This window comes from Drosophila albomicans, chromosome X (assembly GCF_009650485.2).
Source record: "Drosophila albomicans strain 15112-1751.03 chromosome X, ASM965048v2, whole genome shotgun sequence".
NCBI classification, from domain to species: Eukaryota; Metazoa; Arthropoda; class Insecta; order Diptera; family Drosophilidae; genus Drosophila; species Drosophila albomicans.
The window spans coordinates 23825596-23844750 of NC_047627.2; the positions used below are offsets into that span (position 1 = coordinate 23825596).

Consider the following 19155-nt stretch of genomic DNA (forward strand, 5'->3'; position numbering starts at 1 on the left):
TGCAACTGTGGAGCGCAATGCTGCCAACTGTGCACAACTTTGTCTGCAGCAGTGTGACCGGAGCACAAGCAACTGTTAAGGTGAGCCCCCAACACAAATGTACTCCATGCAGTCGGCTTATTTGAATACGACACTTCAGTCACACTGGCGGCGAGACAGTGGCTGAAATTCGAAGCGCAGCAAAATACAAAAAAAAACGAAGAAACAGAACGCAAGAACGCAATCAAATAAGTAGCAACAGGACAACACGAGTCGAAAGAACCAAAGAATAAAAAACGAAACGTAACGGATTTATGCATATCTAGCATATTTATTTATAAACGTGTGTTAAATGCGCAACACAGCAGTCGCCGCTGCTGCCGCCGTCGCCGCCGCATTTCGTTGTGTTTAGTGCCAAGTGCAATTATCGAGCGTCGTTCGTCGTTTTGCATCTTCTTCTTCCCGCCCCCTCGCTCTTACTATCATCCTTCACATTGTTGTTGTTTGTGTTGTGTTTTGGGTGCTAAATATTTAGCGTGAGTGTGTGTGGAAGGAAATTCAAAAGTCTATTCAATTTTGTGTTGCGGAAATTAAGTCGTTTATCTCTCGTTCTCCATGTGTGTTAGTGTTGGTGTGTGTCTGTGTGTATGTGAAAGAAAAGGTGATACAAAAAAGGCGCAGTAGCCACAAAGCAGCGACCCCAAAGCCAAAGCAGAGCAGAGAAGCATTCGTATGCAAGAATTGTCGTCGTCGTCGTCGTTGTCATTATAACGTTAACGTCGAGCAGCGACGTTTGCCGCGCTGCGTCCGGTTTAAATTCAATCAAGCGGTAACAGAGAGAGAGATAGAGAGTGAATAAAGCACACAACTGTGAAACATTGCCAACGTTGTCGCATTGTTATTGCCGTTCTTTTTTTTTTTTTGTTGTTTTGTTGTTTTTTTTCCTGTGTGCTTTTTACGTGATCGTGAGTGATCATTAAACGTGAGTGCATTCAACTCACGCACGACTCACGCATGCTGGCGTTAAGCCGACGACAAAATGATACAGTGGCGCCATCTGTGAATCTGCATAAGCAACAAAGACAACAACAACAACAGCAGCAACAGCAATTGAATCTCACTACTAACGAAAGCTACAACTACAACAAAGCAAAGCTCAATTCAACCGCAGCAATGCTCGCCAACGTGCCGTCAACGTCGACGTCTAGTGCAGTCGACGTCGCTGCTGCGAGTGCAGATGATGAGCGCAGTAGGCTGCTGGGCAGCACAACGCCGCCGCCGCCGTCGACGTCGCCGCCAACTTCGTTGTCGCTGGCTTTGCCACTTGTGCATACAACAACAATGCATCCGTCCCGCCAACAACAAGAACACGAAAACGAGAGCATGAATAATAATAATAATAACGATAACAACGATCAACAGCAACAACAGGAGCATCAGCTGCTGCTGTTGGAGAGCAGCAGCAGCAACAACAATTACAACAACAACGACAACAGCAACCGCAGCGACATCGAGGATCTGTCCGAGGAGACGGCAACAACAGTTGGCGCCGCTGATTCCAGCGATCAAAGTGATAAATTCAACCGCCCGCCAATCACATCAACAACAACAACCAATCAGAAAAAGCCCAAGCTCAGCAAGCTGGGCACCAAAAGCGTCGGCCTCAAACGGTAACTACGCAACAACAAAAAAAAGCTTTTTGTTTTGATTTCCTTTTTGCTTTGCTCCTTTTTGCGCCTAATTACGCACAGTGTTGTCAATTCTTCAGGTCATAATAAAGCTAAAATAACTTACGAAAAAAGCTTAAAACCGCCAGAAAATGTTGCTGATAGCTAAATCATAACGATAGTTTAGTGAAACCATTTTTTTTTTCATTTTCATAATAAAGCTAAAATAACATGAAAAAGCTAAAAACCACCAGCTAAAAAATAACGATAGATTAGTAAAGCCAAATTTTTTCATTTGTATTTATTTTTTTTTAAGTATTTTTGAGTATTTCGCCAATTTTGTCAATTTGCCGTCTTCTGCAGCTGAATTTTTGACGGATGATGGTCTAGAACTAGTATCTATTTGTTTTCATAGTAAAAACCGATAAAAATGTAAAGCTCTTTTGGCATATCGATGTTTTTATATCATTCAAAAGATAGCACAAAGATACATGAATTTTAAAAGCCAAAATTACGTCAGAAATGCCTAAAAAAAATAGCTATAATTCGCGCTAGCCGCTAGTTTATAATTTATGCCGCATTTTGCTTTTGAAAACCGTCAGATCTAGCAGATAAATAGCTAAATTGGCAACGCTGATTACGCATTATGCAAATCTCTCTTTGCTCCTTTACTCACAATCTTCCTCTCTCTCTCCTTCTGCAGCGTTTCGTTTGGCTCGTCAAAAGGCTCAATGGTTGAGACGCTGGTCTTTGAGACGCCGACGCCGCTGTCCGAGCACGTGGAGCCGAGCTTTGGTTTCGATGCTGCCGACGCTGCTGGTCAGCCGCAGCAGCAACAGACGCTGAGCTCCGCAGCAGCAGCAGCAGCGGCGGCAGCGGGGACAACAACAACAGCAGCAGCAGCGACCGCGACGCTTAATAGCAACAACAGTTATGGTGACTATGCGAAACTCAATATGGACGACAGCGGCATCGAAGTGCAGGAAGAGTAAGTACAATGCACTAAGTAGGCAATTAGAAAGAGCGAGAGAAAGAGATGTGTACTATGTATACAAACAAAATGGCTGCGCCTTTGATCAGCAGCAGCTGTGACGTAATAATTAAGTTGCATGCCTTTAGGCAATAAAACGATTTGAACTAATTTGGCAAATTTGATTAGATTTTCTATTTGGGTTTCTTTATTTTTATGATATGCAGCAGCAGTTTATTTTTAATACTTGAGTGAAAGCTTTTTTTGCTCTGCTGCTTTTAACTCACGCTCTCATCTCTAGTTAAAAATCTAGCCTCGAATGTTAATGAACCCTTTACTTGTTTTTTTTTTCGTTTTTTTTATGCATCTTGCTCTCGAAAATTTAGGTCTACTTTTTTTTTCATCGCACTCATATGTACATAGAAAGAAGATAAAAAGAATGTAATCAGAATAATGAGTTTTTGGCAGCTTTCACTTTTTTGGGGCAATTCGTAAGCCAAATAAGCCATAAGCTGATCTCTGTCTAAGCACAAACACTCACACACACACACAGTTGCATGCATTAAATAGTCGTGCCAAATTGCATGCAATGAACTTTTTGCAGCGCATTGGCCCCGCAAAACAAACAGAAATTCCCCCTCCCCCCTTCTTTTAGCCATTCAACTTTTAATCGATAATTACGTTTTGCATTTTAAAACTTCCTTTTGCGATAAAACACACGCAAGAGTGGGAGAGAGAGAGAGAGGTTAAAAAGATAGCAGGATGCGTCGCTCTGTTTACCAATGTTTACGCTCTCTCTTTGGGGCTTCGTTCTCTCACGTGCTCTCTCTCTCTCTTTCGCTCTCTCCCGTTTAACCATTCCAATTGGAAAGCATTTTGCATGCGGACACCACCAACGACTCCAATTGGAGTTGCTCTAACTGTGTTTTCTTCATTTTGTTTTGCCGTCTGCGCCGGCGCTGCAGTTGAACGTTCTCAGCAGCAGCGGTCGCAATGAATACCGTTAAACTGCGCTGCCATCGTCGTCATTTATTACATAATGCTTCGTTTGAAGTGTGTGTTGGTGTATGTGTGAGCGTGTGTGTGTGTGCATTTTAAAGCATGATGTAGGTCAACTCCATTTGGTGGTTGTTGACCCACATCTTTTTCGGCTGCATACATTTGTGTGTGTGTGTGTGTGTGTGTGTGTTGTCTAATCAACGTGCCACACCCACGCAAGCGCCTACAACAAATAATTAAGCTGCCCATCGATAAACGCCCACACACAAGCAGCGCTTAAGCTTTGTTTACCTTTTTGGCAGTTGTTAATCGATAGCAGCGAGCTTATCGATAACTTAAACACACACTTGGAGCTGTCAAGCTGATTTTTATTTATTTCTGACCTTTGCTGTCGTTGTCGTATGTAAGAGAGAGCTTTAATTTGCCGGTTGGCCGCTTTAAGCGCAACGTGATGTCATCCAAAGAAGAAGAAGAAGAACTTTCTTTTACACACAAATCTACGCAAAGATAAATGATGTATGGTAAGGCAGAGGTGGGGAAGGGGGAAGACAAAGCATAGAACAAGAACAAAGCGTTTGCTGTTATTATCGATTATGTTTATGAGATGAATGGCAGCTGTTAAAGGTGACGTGAGGTGAAATGTGTGACGATGAGGGAGATGAGGGAAGATGCTGTTAAAGAGAGGCTGCGGAAGAGACGTTTTAGCAGTGTTGCCAGTTTAGCTTATTATAAGCTAGTTCTAGCATATTTGAAGGTGGAAGAGCTTGTAAAATTTATTTCTTAATTTTTTTATTTTATTATATTAAATTTAGTATTTAATACTACATTTAATAGAGAAGGGAGTACTGGCTGCATCTAGCTTATATCTTGAAATATAGCTTATTTTCAAATTTATCTAGCTTCTTTTCTAGCTTTAAATGTATTTGCGACATCAACGGTTTGATTTGTAAGAAATCACAGTGCTAGATGCGATGATGAGGTGAAGGTGATCAGTGCTGAGCTGAGGTGAGATGAGGCGAAACGAAAAGCCCCCTTCTCCCCTTTCACCTCTTCATGTTTGGGCACATTTTTAGTGAATGTCTTGAAATTCGAGCAAAGCTATTGTGAAAGTATTCAGTATGTGTGTGTGTGTGCATGTGTGTGTAAGAGTGTGTGTTGAATTGTCAGTCAGGCGATTGATTTTCCGGTGGCCACACTTGACATGCATAGCAGCAAGAAGAAGCAGCAGCAGCAGCAAAGTGTCCAAAGGGTGTGAGGAGGAAGAGGAAGAGGGACGGCAGGCAGCCATTGTCACACACACACACTAACACGCAGCCACGTGTAATTGTGTCGCTGGTCAGCAGTGCGTGTTGTAGTTGTTGTTGTAGTTGCTTTACTTGTTGTTGTTGTTGTTGCTGTGTTGCTAGTCAGCCTTATTACCTACATAGAGAACATAGCAAAGCATAGTATAAAACATTCTGTGCGTGCTTGTGCATGTTTGCTCTGAATAGTTTGTGGCGACGGCGACAGCGACAACAATAGAAAGAGACAGATAGAGAGACGGACGGACAGCGTTCCCAATTGGCAGCATCGCGTCGCTCTGTCTGTCGCTGACCAGTGTGGCAACCCCGTTTATTAACTGTCACAGCAACCTCCCCACCTCCGCCCACAAGAGCTTCCTCTTTCCCTTTCCCCCTTCCCTCTGCCATCACCATCCCCTTCTCCAACCATACACACGAATAATACACATAACATAAAATAAAAAAAAGAATTCTTACTGCTGCTCCCGTTTTCAATTTTGTGTGTTACGCGTTCTCCCCTTCCCCCTCCCACCCCCTTCCACATTCACATGTTCGCTGCCGCTCTGCATTCATCAGCCCAGCTTCCCCGACTGCGACGTCGTCAGCGGCAGCGACAGCGCGACGGCGCTTCGAGTACCTTTTTTTTTTTATATAGTTATGTGTTTATGTTTCTTATGTTATTATTTTTATTTTTGTTCACGCTGTCGTCGTCCGCTGCCGTCACCGCTCGCTGCTGCCACTGCTGCTGTGTATAACATAAGCAGAGCGCGCGGCGGCAGCGACAGAGAGAACGCAAAACATTCGATTGAGAGCGAGCTTGCTTTGCTCTCTTATTGGATCGCTCTCTCTAGTTCACTCGCTCGGTCCATATTACTTTGGCATTTTAGTGAGTGCGCAAAAAAAAGTGATGTCATGTTTGTTGGTTTAATAGCGTTGCCAGATGTGTGTGTGCGCATTGCCGTTTTTAGTTTTTGTTTGTTTTCATTACAATTTTACAATGTGCGTTGCCTCTTTTTTTTCTTTTGTTGTCTTTCTTCTCTTGTTAATGCGCAGCTTGACAACAACAAAGCATAAAAGATCAACAGACAATATGACAGAAATAAAAGACGCAGTTTGTTGGCCTTTTCCTTCTCGCCTTGTTATTGTTGTTTTTGTTCTAACAGCTGCCAAATTTCGTGTTTGTTTTTGTTTGGCCAAATTGGCGAATTTTGCGCGCATTTGCTAGAAATTCCAGCCAATAATGTGCGCTTATTATGTAGCCCAAATGTTTCTAAATTTGGCTAGTTGGTCATTTTATTTTTGTGTTTTTTAGTTGGCCTGATGAGTTCATCTCCAATCAGATTTGATAAGCATTCACCAAACAGGTTTCCAACTGGGTTATTGCATTTAATTCGTAAACAAAAAAATATACAAATCGAAATTTGTTTATTTGTTATAAGGCATTTAAATTGTTGCAATTTTTAAGTAAATAAATATAAAACGGTAATTGTGCGCAGTAAAAAACAAAACAAATAAACACACACTTATATGCAGTAAGGTGGCAACGCCATTCGTCTGAACTTCACGAGAGAACACGCTCTCTTTTACGCTCTCTCAGCGGCTCAAGCGAGAGCGCCGTGTGCTCCTGCAAACATTCGTGTGTGTGTGTATGTGTGTGTGTATTGTATCTTTTACTTTTTAGCAGCAAGCTTGCAAGTTTAGTTAGGCAAACGCAACGACAACGCCAAACAGCCAACAACAAACGAGAATTACGTGCGGGGCGCTTAAAAAGTAAAGAAAAAAAAGTTAACTACGCTCATCATCATACATTTCAAATTTTGTAAATTGTACGTTATTGTGTTGTTGTTTCAAACAACCCCAGCAGCAGAATCCGAATCCGACGACGTCGCGTTGCTCCCGTCGTTGAGCAAAGGGCAGAGAGAACAAGTAAGAGAGAGAGCGAGAGAGAGAGGACGGAGCTAACTAGCAAGAACGGTGGTCGCAAAAGTAAAACGCGCGTAGAATCGCAAAGAGGAAGCAGAACGCTGAAAAACACAGCAGAAGAAGCAGCTGTCCAAAAAAACAAAAAATCCAAAAGTTTGTCAAGTGCGTGAATTAGTTTGTTAACAAATTATAAAATGCCAACAAAAATGCCAAGTGAATAGAAAAAAAAACAACAGCAAAGCAGATTCAAATGCAAAAGTCAATCGTGCGTGCCAAAGAGGGACACAAACACACGCATACAAAACACACACGCACACGCACACACTAACACATGCAAGCAGCGCAGTCAGTGAGTGCAAGTGGTTGACAGTGGGTGGAAGAGTGACGGGGGCAGGTGGGGGTTGGGTGTTAAGGTTGTACTCCCACCAACAGTGTTGGTAAATGCGCTTTGGGAGCGCACAGTGGAAAGCACGCAATTAAAAGTGGCCTGGCAAATATATTGTATACAATACATATTATTATAATTGAAATAGGCAAATAACAATGTGAAAGTAATTTGTGTTGTGCACACACACACACATACAAACACACACTGTGTTACGCTTTGCTGCTGCTCTTATATTTATTTTGTTGTTTTTGTTGTCCATGGTGGGATGCGCGCAGTGAGTTCATCGCAAAAAATAATACACACGAGTCCGCGATTGCCAATCCACCTCCCCCCTCCCTCTTCATGCTTCTTACACACCTACATTGCCCGCCAACGCCACTTCAACACCCCATCGCCCTCTCACCCCCCCTCAGCAGCCACTCCCCACGAGTAAGCGCTCTCCTACTTACGCTCGCTCTCACTGTGCTCTCTCTCTTCTGCGTTGCTCTCGCTCAGTGTGCTGCTAATGCTCTGTGAACGCAATTAAAATACACTGCCCGACTAGCAGCAAGTGTACAAGTGTGTGTGTGTGTGTGTGATGTATCGGTTTTAACAGTGTGTGTTAAAATATAGTGCCTTGTTTGTACATAAATTAGACATAGCTTTAAGTTTAGACGCTGTGTTCGTGCCTGCTGCGACGTTGTTATTTCTATATATATACACACACACACGCACACACACTCTTGAGTTGTCTTTGTATAATATAAATTCTATAATATAAAGTCCATGTGATGTGTGTGCGGTGTATATGTTTTAAAATTTTCAAAAATGAAATGCCGACCGACTGCTGGGCAACAAGAAGAAGAAGGAGAACAACAACAACACAGCAGCAGCGCAGTTTGCGTCGCAATGCAGCGCTGCCTTTTATCGCATGCAAAAACAAATTGCAGGCGTTTCGTTTTCGTTGCTTTTCGTTTCGTTACGTTCCCCCAATTGGCATGCAAAATAAATGGCTGCTTGTTGTTGTTGTTGCTGCTGTTGCTGTCGTTTGACGTCAAGTGCAAAAATATTCAATTAACATTTAATTTCATTATTTTTGTTAAAACGCAGCAGCAGCAGCAACGGGTGGGGCACACACACACACACACACACATACATACATGTGTAATTTGTTAAATTAATTTACTGCTGCTCTCATTGCGTGTGCTACTGACCATATGCGTATGTGTGTGTGTGTGTGTGTGACGTCTGCAGACTAATTGAAAGCTGCGCTGCTTTGCCGCCAAAGCCGATGCGCTCATCGCGGGCAGCGCAGCAACAACAAGAACTACTGTTATAAGCAGAGCAAACAGACGAAGAAGCAGAAGAAGAAGAAGCAGCAGCAGTAGCTTCAAGTTCGCGCTGCATTTCGTCTGCCAACACCTCTGTTGTTGTCTCCCTCCCACACACACGCACAGCAACAAGTATTTTTTTGTTTTTTGGTAGTTTTCATTTTTGTTGTTGCTGTTTTTGTTTTTACTTTTTCGTGTTCAAACACTTCAAAGGAAGTTTTGTGATGAGAAACACGACAATAAGCAGAAGCAGCCCCCCCCCCCTACCTCCCTCCCTCCCTTCGTGAAGCGAGGCCAAACGAAAAAGCACTCGAAAAACATTTTAAAAACTTGTTTTTATTTGTGTTGTTTTTGCTTGTAAGTTCTTGTCGCTGAGCTTGTTACAGTTATTGTTGTTGTTGTTATTGTTATTGTTGTCGCATTCGCGCATATCAATTTCGGCACATGACGTAATCTTCACATGCTCAATGAGCTGACAACAACACTAGACTACACAACACAAGTTCACTATTTACTCTTGAGAGTGTAAAAAACAGATAAAAAACTAAAACTTGTTGATCGATAGTCGATAGTTTAAAACATTTGTCGAAGTTTTGTTTTTTCATGTTTTTCTTAATTTTTTTTCTATTTCTCTGCTTTGTGTTACAAGTTGAAAAATGACTGGCAAAATGAACAGAAGAATAGCCTAAAACGGGCAGACAAAAGATCATCAGATAATAGCTGTGGAGTGAGAGAGAGAGAGATGGAAGAGAGAGAGAGAGGGGGAAGCAGAATAGATTGTTTGATGGAAACGTGCACAGACACAACTGGAGCTTAGAAGACTTTAAAATATCGGTTCTTAGTTCACTTAACTCGCATTTCTGGGAAGCCAACGAAACAGTCGACAAAATAGAAAGCACAAAAGTGGAGGCATAAGAATAGACCATTAAAAAGAAATAGTTAAAAGAGCAAGAAAATTGGCCGTAAAGTGAGTTACCTTTGTAATTGTATTTTTTTTTTCGTTCTTTTTGCGACCAGAACCAGTTGTGAATTATAGCGTGTGATTGACGTGCACAAAAAAAGAAAAGAAGAAGAAAAAACCGCAAGTAATTAACATAAAACAGTCCAACTTATGCAATCCAGATGATAAAAATCACCGCAGGATTTGCCGGTGAGAAATGACTCACAACTTTATTGTTTTTTGTAGCCTTGGGTTGCCCTTTGTTTATTTTTTGTATCTAGTTCTGAAGAAGGGGGAAACTCAACTTAACTCAACTCGACCCTTTTTATTTCTTTCACTTTTCAACTTTCCACCTTGCTTCGCTGTCCGTCACCTTGCATTGCCCTCTTCGCCTCTTTGCCTTTCTCTTGAATGAGGTCTGATATCATAACGTTTACTCAAACTTCGCCAGCGCAGTTTTGCACTTTTAAATTTCCAATTTCTTATCAACTTGTGTTAACTTTATCCGACTTCTAAATCTCTTTAAAATGTTGTTTGAGTAAACACGAGATATGGTCGACAAAAATTGTTATTTATTTATGTAGAACATTCTATTTGAATAATGAAAAATATATTATACTAAACTTAGAATTTAAAACTTGAATAATAGTAATATTAATTAATATTAAACGAAGAATTACATAACTAATTGCTAGGTTCTTAATCAGAACACATAAAAAATGTCGAAATTATTTAAGAAATTTTTTTGTATGAGAAAAAAACGCTTTCTTAATGTGGATCTTAATTGCTTTGTCTGATAATCTGGTATATTTTCGAGTCTATAGTATATTCTGAATGTGGTATCAATATACTAAATATAGCATTTGGTATATTTTGTTGTCTTTGTTATATTTTGAATATATATATATATATATATATATATATATATATATATCAATATGTTAAATATAGATTTTTGGTATATTTTAGTATTTTTGCGGTATATCAATGTGGAATATTTTGTGCATAATACTGTATTGTTTCGTTTATATTCAAAATGGTATATTTTCGGTATTTTTATAGTATGTTTGAGGTATATGAATTTGGTATATTTCAAGAATAATACCGAACTATTTTGCTTTCATTAAAAATGGGTATCGGGTATCTCACAGTCTAACACTCGACTCTCTCTAACACATAAGAAAGTGTTAAATTCAATTTTTTTCTAAACTTATTATATAATACTTTATCAATTTTTTATTACTTATAATACGATCTTTAGTCAGTTGAATGAAAACTTGAGGAATTGTTTTTGTTGAATTGTCTTTTTTGCTGCGACTAATTTAGAGAATTTCCATTCTTTTTTTTTTGATTTTGTATTCCTCATAATACGATTTAAATGTATTAAATATCTTATCTTATAAATTCATTTATAAATTCAGTTTTCCATTAAATATAACATGATTTTTAATGTGTTTAATGAAAAATTGTTGGTTGCACTTTTTTTTCTGTGACTAAAATTTAAATTTCAATTTTATTTAAATTTGTATTCCTCGTTATAAGTTTGAAATTTATTGTACAGTATTTTATATATTTTAAAATTCCATTTTTCATTACTTATAATACGATCTTCAATGCGTTGAATGCAGCGTTGACATTGCCGTTATTTCATGGGCATTTGGCAGCACTAAAAACTTGCTGAATTGGTTGCACTTTTTTTTTTTTTTGCTGTGACTAAATTGGCAATTTTCATTGCCGCAATTCCCAATTAGAGAAAGAGAAGCTCAAGCTGGAAAAGGAAGATGTTAGTTGCAGGTTGATTGACACTCTTTTTTAGAGCTGCAGTTATAGAGCGACTCTCCAGGGGCGTTATATAATGCAAAATGCAAAAGGCACGCGTCGAGATTTGCGGTCGGAGAGTTGTCAATTTCCATTTGTGAAATGAAACGAATTGAAAACGTGAAAATTGAATTGAATGAAAAGTTCAAATCGCTGGCGACGCGCAATTGGCAAATGACTTAATTTAATTGACATTGGGGGGAAAATGTGACGAAGCTGTTTAGGAATGCGTGTGTGTCTGTCTCCCTCTCTCTCTCTATCTCTCTCGATAGTTGTCTTGCCTCTTTTTCAAGTACTCATTTTTTTTTTTTGCGTATTTGTGCCTCATTTCAGATCGGAACGTTCGATAGTTCGCGTTTCAATTTACCAAAGCAGTCAACCGCAACAGATTTGTCCACCAAGCAACGATTATTCGTTGACGAGTTTTGCGGATAATTTAGATAATACGTTTAGTAGCTACAATTGTAACTTAGACTATACAACAATGGCGACGGCGACGATGCAGCCGACTGGAGGCCTAGGACCAGCCTACGACAGACAGCAGAGGTGAGTCGACTTTCATTTAAAGCGTTTACCAACACTAAACTTGTACTTTTGCAGCACTGATTCCGGCTGGGATAATCCTTTTCGTCCAGGCGGCGATCTATCCAGAGAGGCTGATGAAATTGTTAGCATGATACGTGGTAAGTTTCTTTCTTTTTATGCATTCGTTTCTCTTGGATTCATCTCTTCCAATTTTCATGCGGCTTGACAGGTGGCAAACCCATCACGCCCACAGAGGATCGTACAATAGGCAATGGCAACGCACAGCATGGCGATGATAACTGCAACGGCGCAACAACTGCAATAGGCGAGAGTGTAACCAAAACAAATGTAAGCAAATGTCACCTACGAAAAGTCAAATGAACAGGGAAAGGAAGCAATCAGCACCCAGAAACAAGGGAAAGCAAGCAGTCAGCACCCAACTTCAACTAGAGCAGAGGGCTTATCTGTATTTGTCACTCACGAAAAGTCGAAACAATCAGCAGACCTTCTCAAAATAGAGTAAATACATCATCTGTATTTATCATTAACGAAAAGTCGCATGAATAGGGAAAGGAAGCAGTCAGCAGCCTTTTTCAAATAGAGAAGAGGGATAATCTGTATTTGTCACTTACGAAAAGTCGCATGCTCAGGGAAAGCAAGTAGTCACCATCCATCTTCAATTAGAGCTCTGTCGAATGAATACGGAAAGCAAGCAATCAACTAGGCAAGCAGTTCAACTAGAGTAAAGGCTTCATCTGTATTTGTCACTCAGGAAAAGTTGCATGAACGGGGAAAGCAAGTAGTCAGCATCCATCTTTAACTAGAGTAGAGAGTTCATCTTTATTTGTCATCGACGAAATGTCAAAGAACTGGGAAAGCTGGAAGTCAGCACCCACCTTCAACTAGAGTAGACGCTTCATCTGTGTTTATAGTATGTTAGTTTGTGAGGTGACTATTAGTTTTATGAAATCTTCAGTTAAAAACGAAGCTCAGACGCCGTCAATTATTCTCCGACTTAATATTGTTATTATAGCTAAACAGCGGTTTTGTGTTCCTTGAGCATTACAAAAATAGAGAAATTATTTAGTTACTTTGCAATTCCAAGCCAAGGGCTAAAGCACTCAGCGCTACTAAATTTACACTAGGTTATAAATTTATTTCTAATCTAAGTTATAATAATAATAGTAATAGTAATACTTGTCAGCGCTAAACTTTATAGCATTCTTAGTTTAATAATTTAACTCTATATTAAACAATGTGCTAAACAGAAATAGTTTACTTTAAAAACGAACACATTTACAACCTTGAAGATTAGATTATTTTCCCAACTTAGAAGATTAAAGATAAAGGTTTTCAAACAATTTGTTGAAACTCAATAAATAATAACATCACTCTATATTAAGCAATGTGCCAAAAAAAATAGTTTACTTTAATGCATAGGCAAAAATTTAGTGAAATCAAAACTAAAAATTTGATAATCAAATCGTTCAGAACTGTAGCTAGAATACTTTTAATTGTGTAAAGCTAATATGTTGGAAATTTTGTTGAAAAGGGAAATTTTACTCGCAAACAGTTAAACTTACTCGTTGAAAGTTGAATGTCTCGTTAGTGAATGTTGCTCTCTTGCTTCTTTTGTACGCTTTATTTTAATAAGAGAATAATTTATTTACAGCATTTAGAAATTTCAATTTACTCGTTGAAAGCTGAATGTCTTGTTAGTGAAAGTTTCTCTGTTCAGTGCACTCGACAAAAGCTTTTGCTTTCGTTGAAATAAGGGAATAATTTATTGAAATTGAAACTAGTTTAATGAAAAGCATATCGTTTAGAAAAAGCTAATTTGTTTTAGAAGATTCGTTGATTCGTTCGTACTCGCTAAAAGTTGAGTTTACTCGTTGCAAGCTCAATGTTTGAATTTTGATGAAAAGCGAATCGTTTAGAAGTTTTGTTTCAGATTATTTGTTGAACTGGGAAATTTGACTCGCTAAAAGTTGAGTTTACTCGCTGAAAACTGAATGTCTCGTTATTCCAATTACTCGCTTAAGTTTACTCGCTGACAACTGAATATTTCTCTGTTGTACTTTTGCAATAATGAAACTTAATTCGCTTGCAGCTCTCGCAAAATCAAGCGACAGCACAAAATGGTACAAATTCCCACGGCAGCAAGGTGGAAGGATCAACAGGAGGCGGCGGCGGGGGTGGAGCAGGTGGCAAATCAACGGCGGTGGCTGGCAATGGAAAGGGAGGCGGAGGTGGAGGAGAGAGCAATAATGGCGTCACTTCGCTGGCTCAAGTCTCAAAGCAAGTGGTACCTGGACCAACTTCGGCTAGTCACGTGGTTATCGACGAGAAGAAGAACAAGAAAAAGGGCTGCTGTGTGGTGCAATAATCAAGAAGAAGAACAACAAGAACAACAACGAGACACGAAGCAGAGAGGCAACACAACAGCGAAACAAACAAAAACAGAGGCAAAACATACAGAACGACAACAAGAACAAGAAATAGAGAAAGGGATGGCAACAAGTGCAAGCAAGGATCACTTGTTGAAGAGGGAGGAGCAGGAGGGAGGGAGGGAGGCGTATCATATTTAATGTTAATGTTAAATGCTAAAAACTGAAACTGACGAAGCTGTTGATATTTGAATGCTGCTGCATTATTCGCTTGCTTACACACACACACACACACACATACAATCATGAAAATAGCTAAATGAGAAAATGAAACGCAAGCTCTCTGAACAGAACCAACAAACAAAACCCACATACAAAACATACATACATAGAAATGAAACAGCAACAGAACCAAAAGCAAAAGCAGAGTCAGTAACAGCGGCGCTTAACAGTGAAGCTGTTAAGTGCTGTAACAGCTGCTGCTGGAGTAACAGCAGTAACAGCGACGCTTGACAGCGGCTCTGTTAATGACTGTAACAGCGACTCTGTTAAATGCTTTTAACAGCTGCTGCTGCTGTTGTCGCTGACTCAGCCGCTGCCGCTGCTTCGGCTGCTGTTGCTGCTTTTGCTATTGCCGACTCACTCTAAACTCAATGCGCGCTATTGCTGTCGCTGTCGAACCCACGTTGCAGTCGCAGCCTAAATTTAATGAAATTGTAACTATGATATATATGCACAATATATACACACATTTCGTATATATTGTGTGTGTCTATATATTTGTTAGTCTGGATATATATATATATGTAAGTGCAAAGCCGATGCTAACAGTTGAGACATCATAACGAACATGAGAGATCAGCTGTTGAATTATTATGATGCTGATTATATAGCGTATATATATGAATCGATATATATATATGTATATGCGTATATAAATATTTTTTTCCTTTTTTTTTTTTGTAATGTGACTCGACTTTATATACATACATACATATATATAATATATATTTTTTTCGTATTTGTAAAATTAGTGCAGCTTTTTAAAGAACATTTAAAAAGTCGATAAACATAAAAAAAAAAACAAACAAAAAATGAGAAAACGATGAACAGAAAAAAAATAAGAAAAAAAAAACAAAAGTTTTGCCTGCATGCATAAATGAGAACAAGAAAAGAAAACAAAAGAGAAAGAAAAAAACAAAAAATGTATTTATTTTTTATTTATATGACGATGAAAGTAAAGAAATTAAATTAAATGTTAAACCTTAAACAAAATATACAAAAACTAGACACACACACACACACACGAATACATACATATATAAACACACACACACACGTATACATAGCTAAAATGCAGTTTTGCATTTGTATTAAAACGAAACCTTAAACAGCAAAAAGCTCTATTTCTATAACTTTCTGTCTGTCTTCATTCTCGATATATCGATATCGATATCGATTACCCCAGTTGAATTTGTCACGCATGAAAAACGCACAGAAATCAACACACACACACAAACAAACTTTGCGTTCCCAATTCATGTTTTCTCAGGCTTCCTTTTTTTTTTGTTTCGTTTTTTTTTCCTGCTTGTGGAAAAGTCAACTTTTCGTATGGATTTTCAGCAGCATCATTTGAATTGTGCTTGCGATTTAATTAGATCTGTGTGTGTGTGTATGTATGTCACATCAACCCACCCACCCACACACACATACACACACACACACACATTCACAATGACCAACACACACACACATAGAATGTCGCGCTTAAAAAAAAATAACTTACAGAAAGCTAAACCAAATAGATAAACGAGAACCGATTCAATACACCGATACAAACCCACACACACACACACATACACACCAACCAACACTCAGCCTAAGCATTAAAGTGCTGCATTTGATAAATGTAATAATAATTATTAAAGAACAAGAAAAGAAAAACAAAAGATATATATGTAATAGCAATCCCCGAAAAATATGTGCTAATTAAATTTCGAATACAAATCAAGAGAAGAACAAGAAATCAAAAAAAAAAACGTGAAACCAGAAGCAAAAAAACAAGAAAAGAAAAGCAAATCAACAACAAAAAAAAACATGAAATCAGTGAACTAAACAACAAAATAAATGCAACAAGAAATCAATATTTAATATTGTATATTTCCAGATTCCAAAAGCAAAACAAATGTTAAGTTATTGTATAAATCCTAAATAAAACAAAAAAAAACAAAAAAGCAAAAAATGAAACCAAAAAAGCAAACATAAAGCGAAACATTTTCACAGCGTGCTTTTCAGCGCATCCAAAAATTGTGATGCATACTTTTGGGCTGTTGCGATTAAGTCTAAGCTGAAAAGGAAACTGAACTGACTTCCGCATTGTCAGCACATGAAACGGAGAATGAGAAGACACAGCAGGAGGTAATACTGACTGCGCAATACCCTTTCACCTATTGCACAATCAATCGTGAAGCGTAAATTCAATTCACCTCATTAATCATCTGGAAGCACATTAAAAGCTCACAACGAACTTTGGATACGCTTGCCTTTCAAAATTGCAATAAATTGGAATTTCAAGGCATCAAGAAAATGCGTAAATTGAATACACTTCATTAATCTTCTGGCGTGTGATGGAAGCACATTAAAAGCTCCCCAGAATGTAAATTGAATTCACCTCATTAATCTTCTGGAAGCACATTAAAAGCTCTCAACGTACTTTGAATACACTTACAAAATTAGAATACATTGAAATTTCAAGGCATCAAGAAAATTCGTATATTGAATACACTTCATTAATCTTCTGACGTGTGATGGAAGCACATTAAAAGCTCTCAATGAACTTTGAATATGCTTGCTTTACACAAATGGAATAAATTGAAATTTCGAAGCATCAAAAACAGAAGCACATTGAAAGCTTTCAAGCGCGTAAATATAATACACTTCATTAATCATCTGGAAGCACATTAAAAGCTCGCAGCGAACCTTGAATACGCTCATTTTACAAATTAGAATTTCAAGGCATCAACTACAAAGTTATTTTTGGTAAGTTGTGTTCCATTTCATTATAACTAATGTAAAAAAAACCCTTAGTTGAAAATGCAGTGTGAATACTCTTTAAAACTAAAAAGAAGAGTGTATGAAATGCGTTCATATAGAAGAAAACTTAAAAGTAGAATGTAAAACGTCACGAGTCTCGTTGAATTTGTCAGTTTCCTGATGCCAAAACTATAAATAACAAGTGAGAGAGCTACAGTCGAGTGTGCTCGACTGTGAGATACCCGCTACTTCTTTTAAATAAAAGTAAAATTTGTCAAAAACTTCATTTGGTATAGCGATATACTATAACGTTAAAAATATACCATATTGTCAACGGAAGCAACTAAGACCCAATGAAACATACGTTTGATGAAGGCACAAAATATACCGAAAAATATTTGATATGTCAATATACTATTAAGTTCAAAATATACCAGAGAACTAACCAACGCAACAAAGACTCACTCGAACATACATTTTCTGAAATATAGCGAAGACTAGATGGTATATCGATATACTATTAGGTTCAAAATACACCAAATTGTCAACCAAAGCAACTAAAATGCACAAAGTTGTAATGTCTAAAAATTCAAAAATGTACCAAAGACTTTATTCGGTATATTGATATACCATTGCGTTACAAAAATACCAAATTGTCAACCAAAAACAATTTAGACTCACTGTATCATACATTTGCTAATGATACAAAATATACCGCAGACTATATTTGGTATATCGACATACTATTAGGTTCATACCTATATACCTATACATTTGCTGCAGTCAGAAAGTTGTGATACCCTTCTACCCCATGAATAGTTGGTATCAAAAACCTCTCAACACACAACTTTCAACTATTGGAACAGAGTAAAATTTATGGCTGACATTTTGTGTTTCTGTTTTTTTTTTGTAGCTGCGATTTAATTTATGAACTTAATTCGTAAAGACATTTATAACAATTTATCTGGATTTGGATACTCGATTTGTATTTTTATTTTTATTAGTGTCTGCTTTTTTGTTTTTATTGCCATTCGGATGTTTTTATGTTAGATTAATTGGTAGATCTGCTGTCAATTCTTAAATTGCTGCGCCTAAGTGAGCAGCAAAAGCAAAAGCATCAGCAACAGCAGCAGGCGGAAATGTCGAATAATTCGATACGAATCCAATCGATTCAAATCGATTTGTGTCCATTAAAGTGCCAACAATGATGATGATCATCACGATCACGATCACGATCATGATCACGATCGGAGAACCCAAATGATGTATTACTCACGGGGGTCAGAGTTAGAAGAAGAAGATGAAGAAAAAGTGTGTGTGTCTAGATATTGTCTATTCATCTGTCGATTATACAAAATACAAGCGTTGCTTCTAATGGCTAAACTTGTTTTGCCATATGGCATGACATGGGGAACGACGACAGTCTATACGCAAAGTTAATAAACACCACCAAAGCGGATCTACTAAGCTACCAATTATCAACCGATCCCAAACAAATCACAAAACCCCTCCACACAAATTAAACAACACAGACGCAGACACAGTGCAAAAGCAAACACATCTTCAATCATTTCTCGATTGAAACCAGTCATCTGCAGCGCTCTGAACCCAATGAACTCATTCTCGCCCAAAGCTAGAGTTTTCAAATATTGCATGTAGTTGTCCAAATACTCTATAAATACTTAAGACTTATAAAATAAGCAATATAACAATGAATAATCTGGTAAACTGGAAGTTATCTGTCAAGAAATCGTTTGAATAGATTTTCCATATAGTTTATTATTATTATATACCAACCATGGTAAATTTTTGAAGTATATATATATTTAGAAAATATTCAAATATTTTGAAACTTAAATTAGTCTGGCAAATAAAAAATCTCTAGAGAAATCTCTTCAGGACCTACTAAGCTATATAGCAATTAATATTATATTAT

At 38.1% G+C, this 19155-nt stretch overlaps 1 protein-coding gene across 6 annotated transcripts; it reads left to right on the top strand.

Moving 5' to 3' along the window:
- Nucleotides 1-134: 134 nt before the first annotated feature.
- Nucleotides 135-16330, top strand: LOC117570189 (putative lysozyme-like protein). Of its 6 annotated transcripts, XM_034251678.2 has the most exons (6): nucleotides 135-1649; nucleotides 2350-2634; nucleotides 11608-11820; nucleotides 11875-11957; nucleotides 12029-12147; nucleotides 13910-16330. In XM_034251678.2, exons 1-6 carry the CDS (start codon nucleotides 994-996, stop codon nucleotides 14183-14185), a joined length of 1632 nt encoding a protein of 543 aa, XP_034107569.1. In that variant the 5' UTR covers nucleotides 135-993; the 3' UTR covers nucleotides 14186-16330. The 6 variants fall into 6 exon arrangements, with proteins under 6 accessions (XP_034107569.1, XP_051860936.1, XP_051860924.1 ...); XM_052004976.1 differs by lacking the exons at nucleotides 135-1649; nucleotides 2350-2634 and adding an exon at nucleotides 6581-6665; XM_052004964.1 differs by lacking the exons at nucleotides 135-1649; nucleotides 2350-2634 and adding an exon at nucleotides 6596-6721.
- The last annotated feature ends 2825 nt before the right edge of the window (nucleotides 16331-19155 follow it).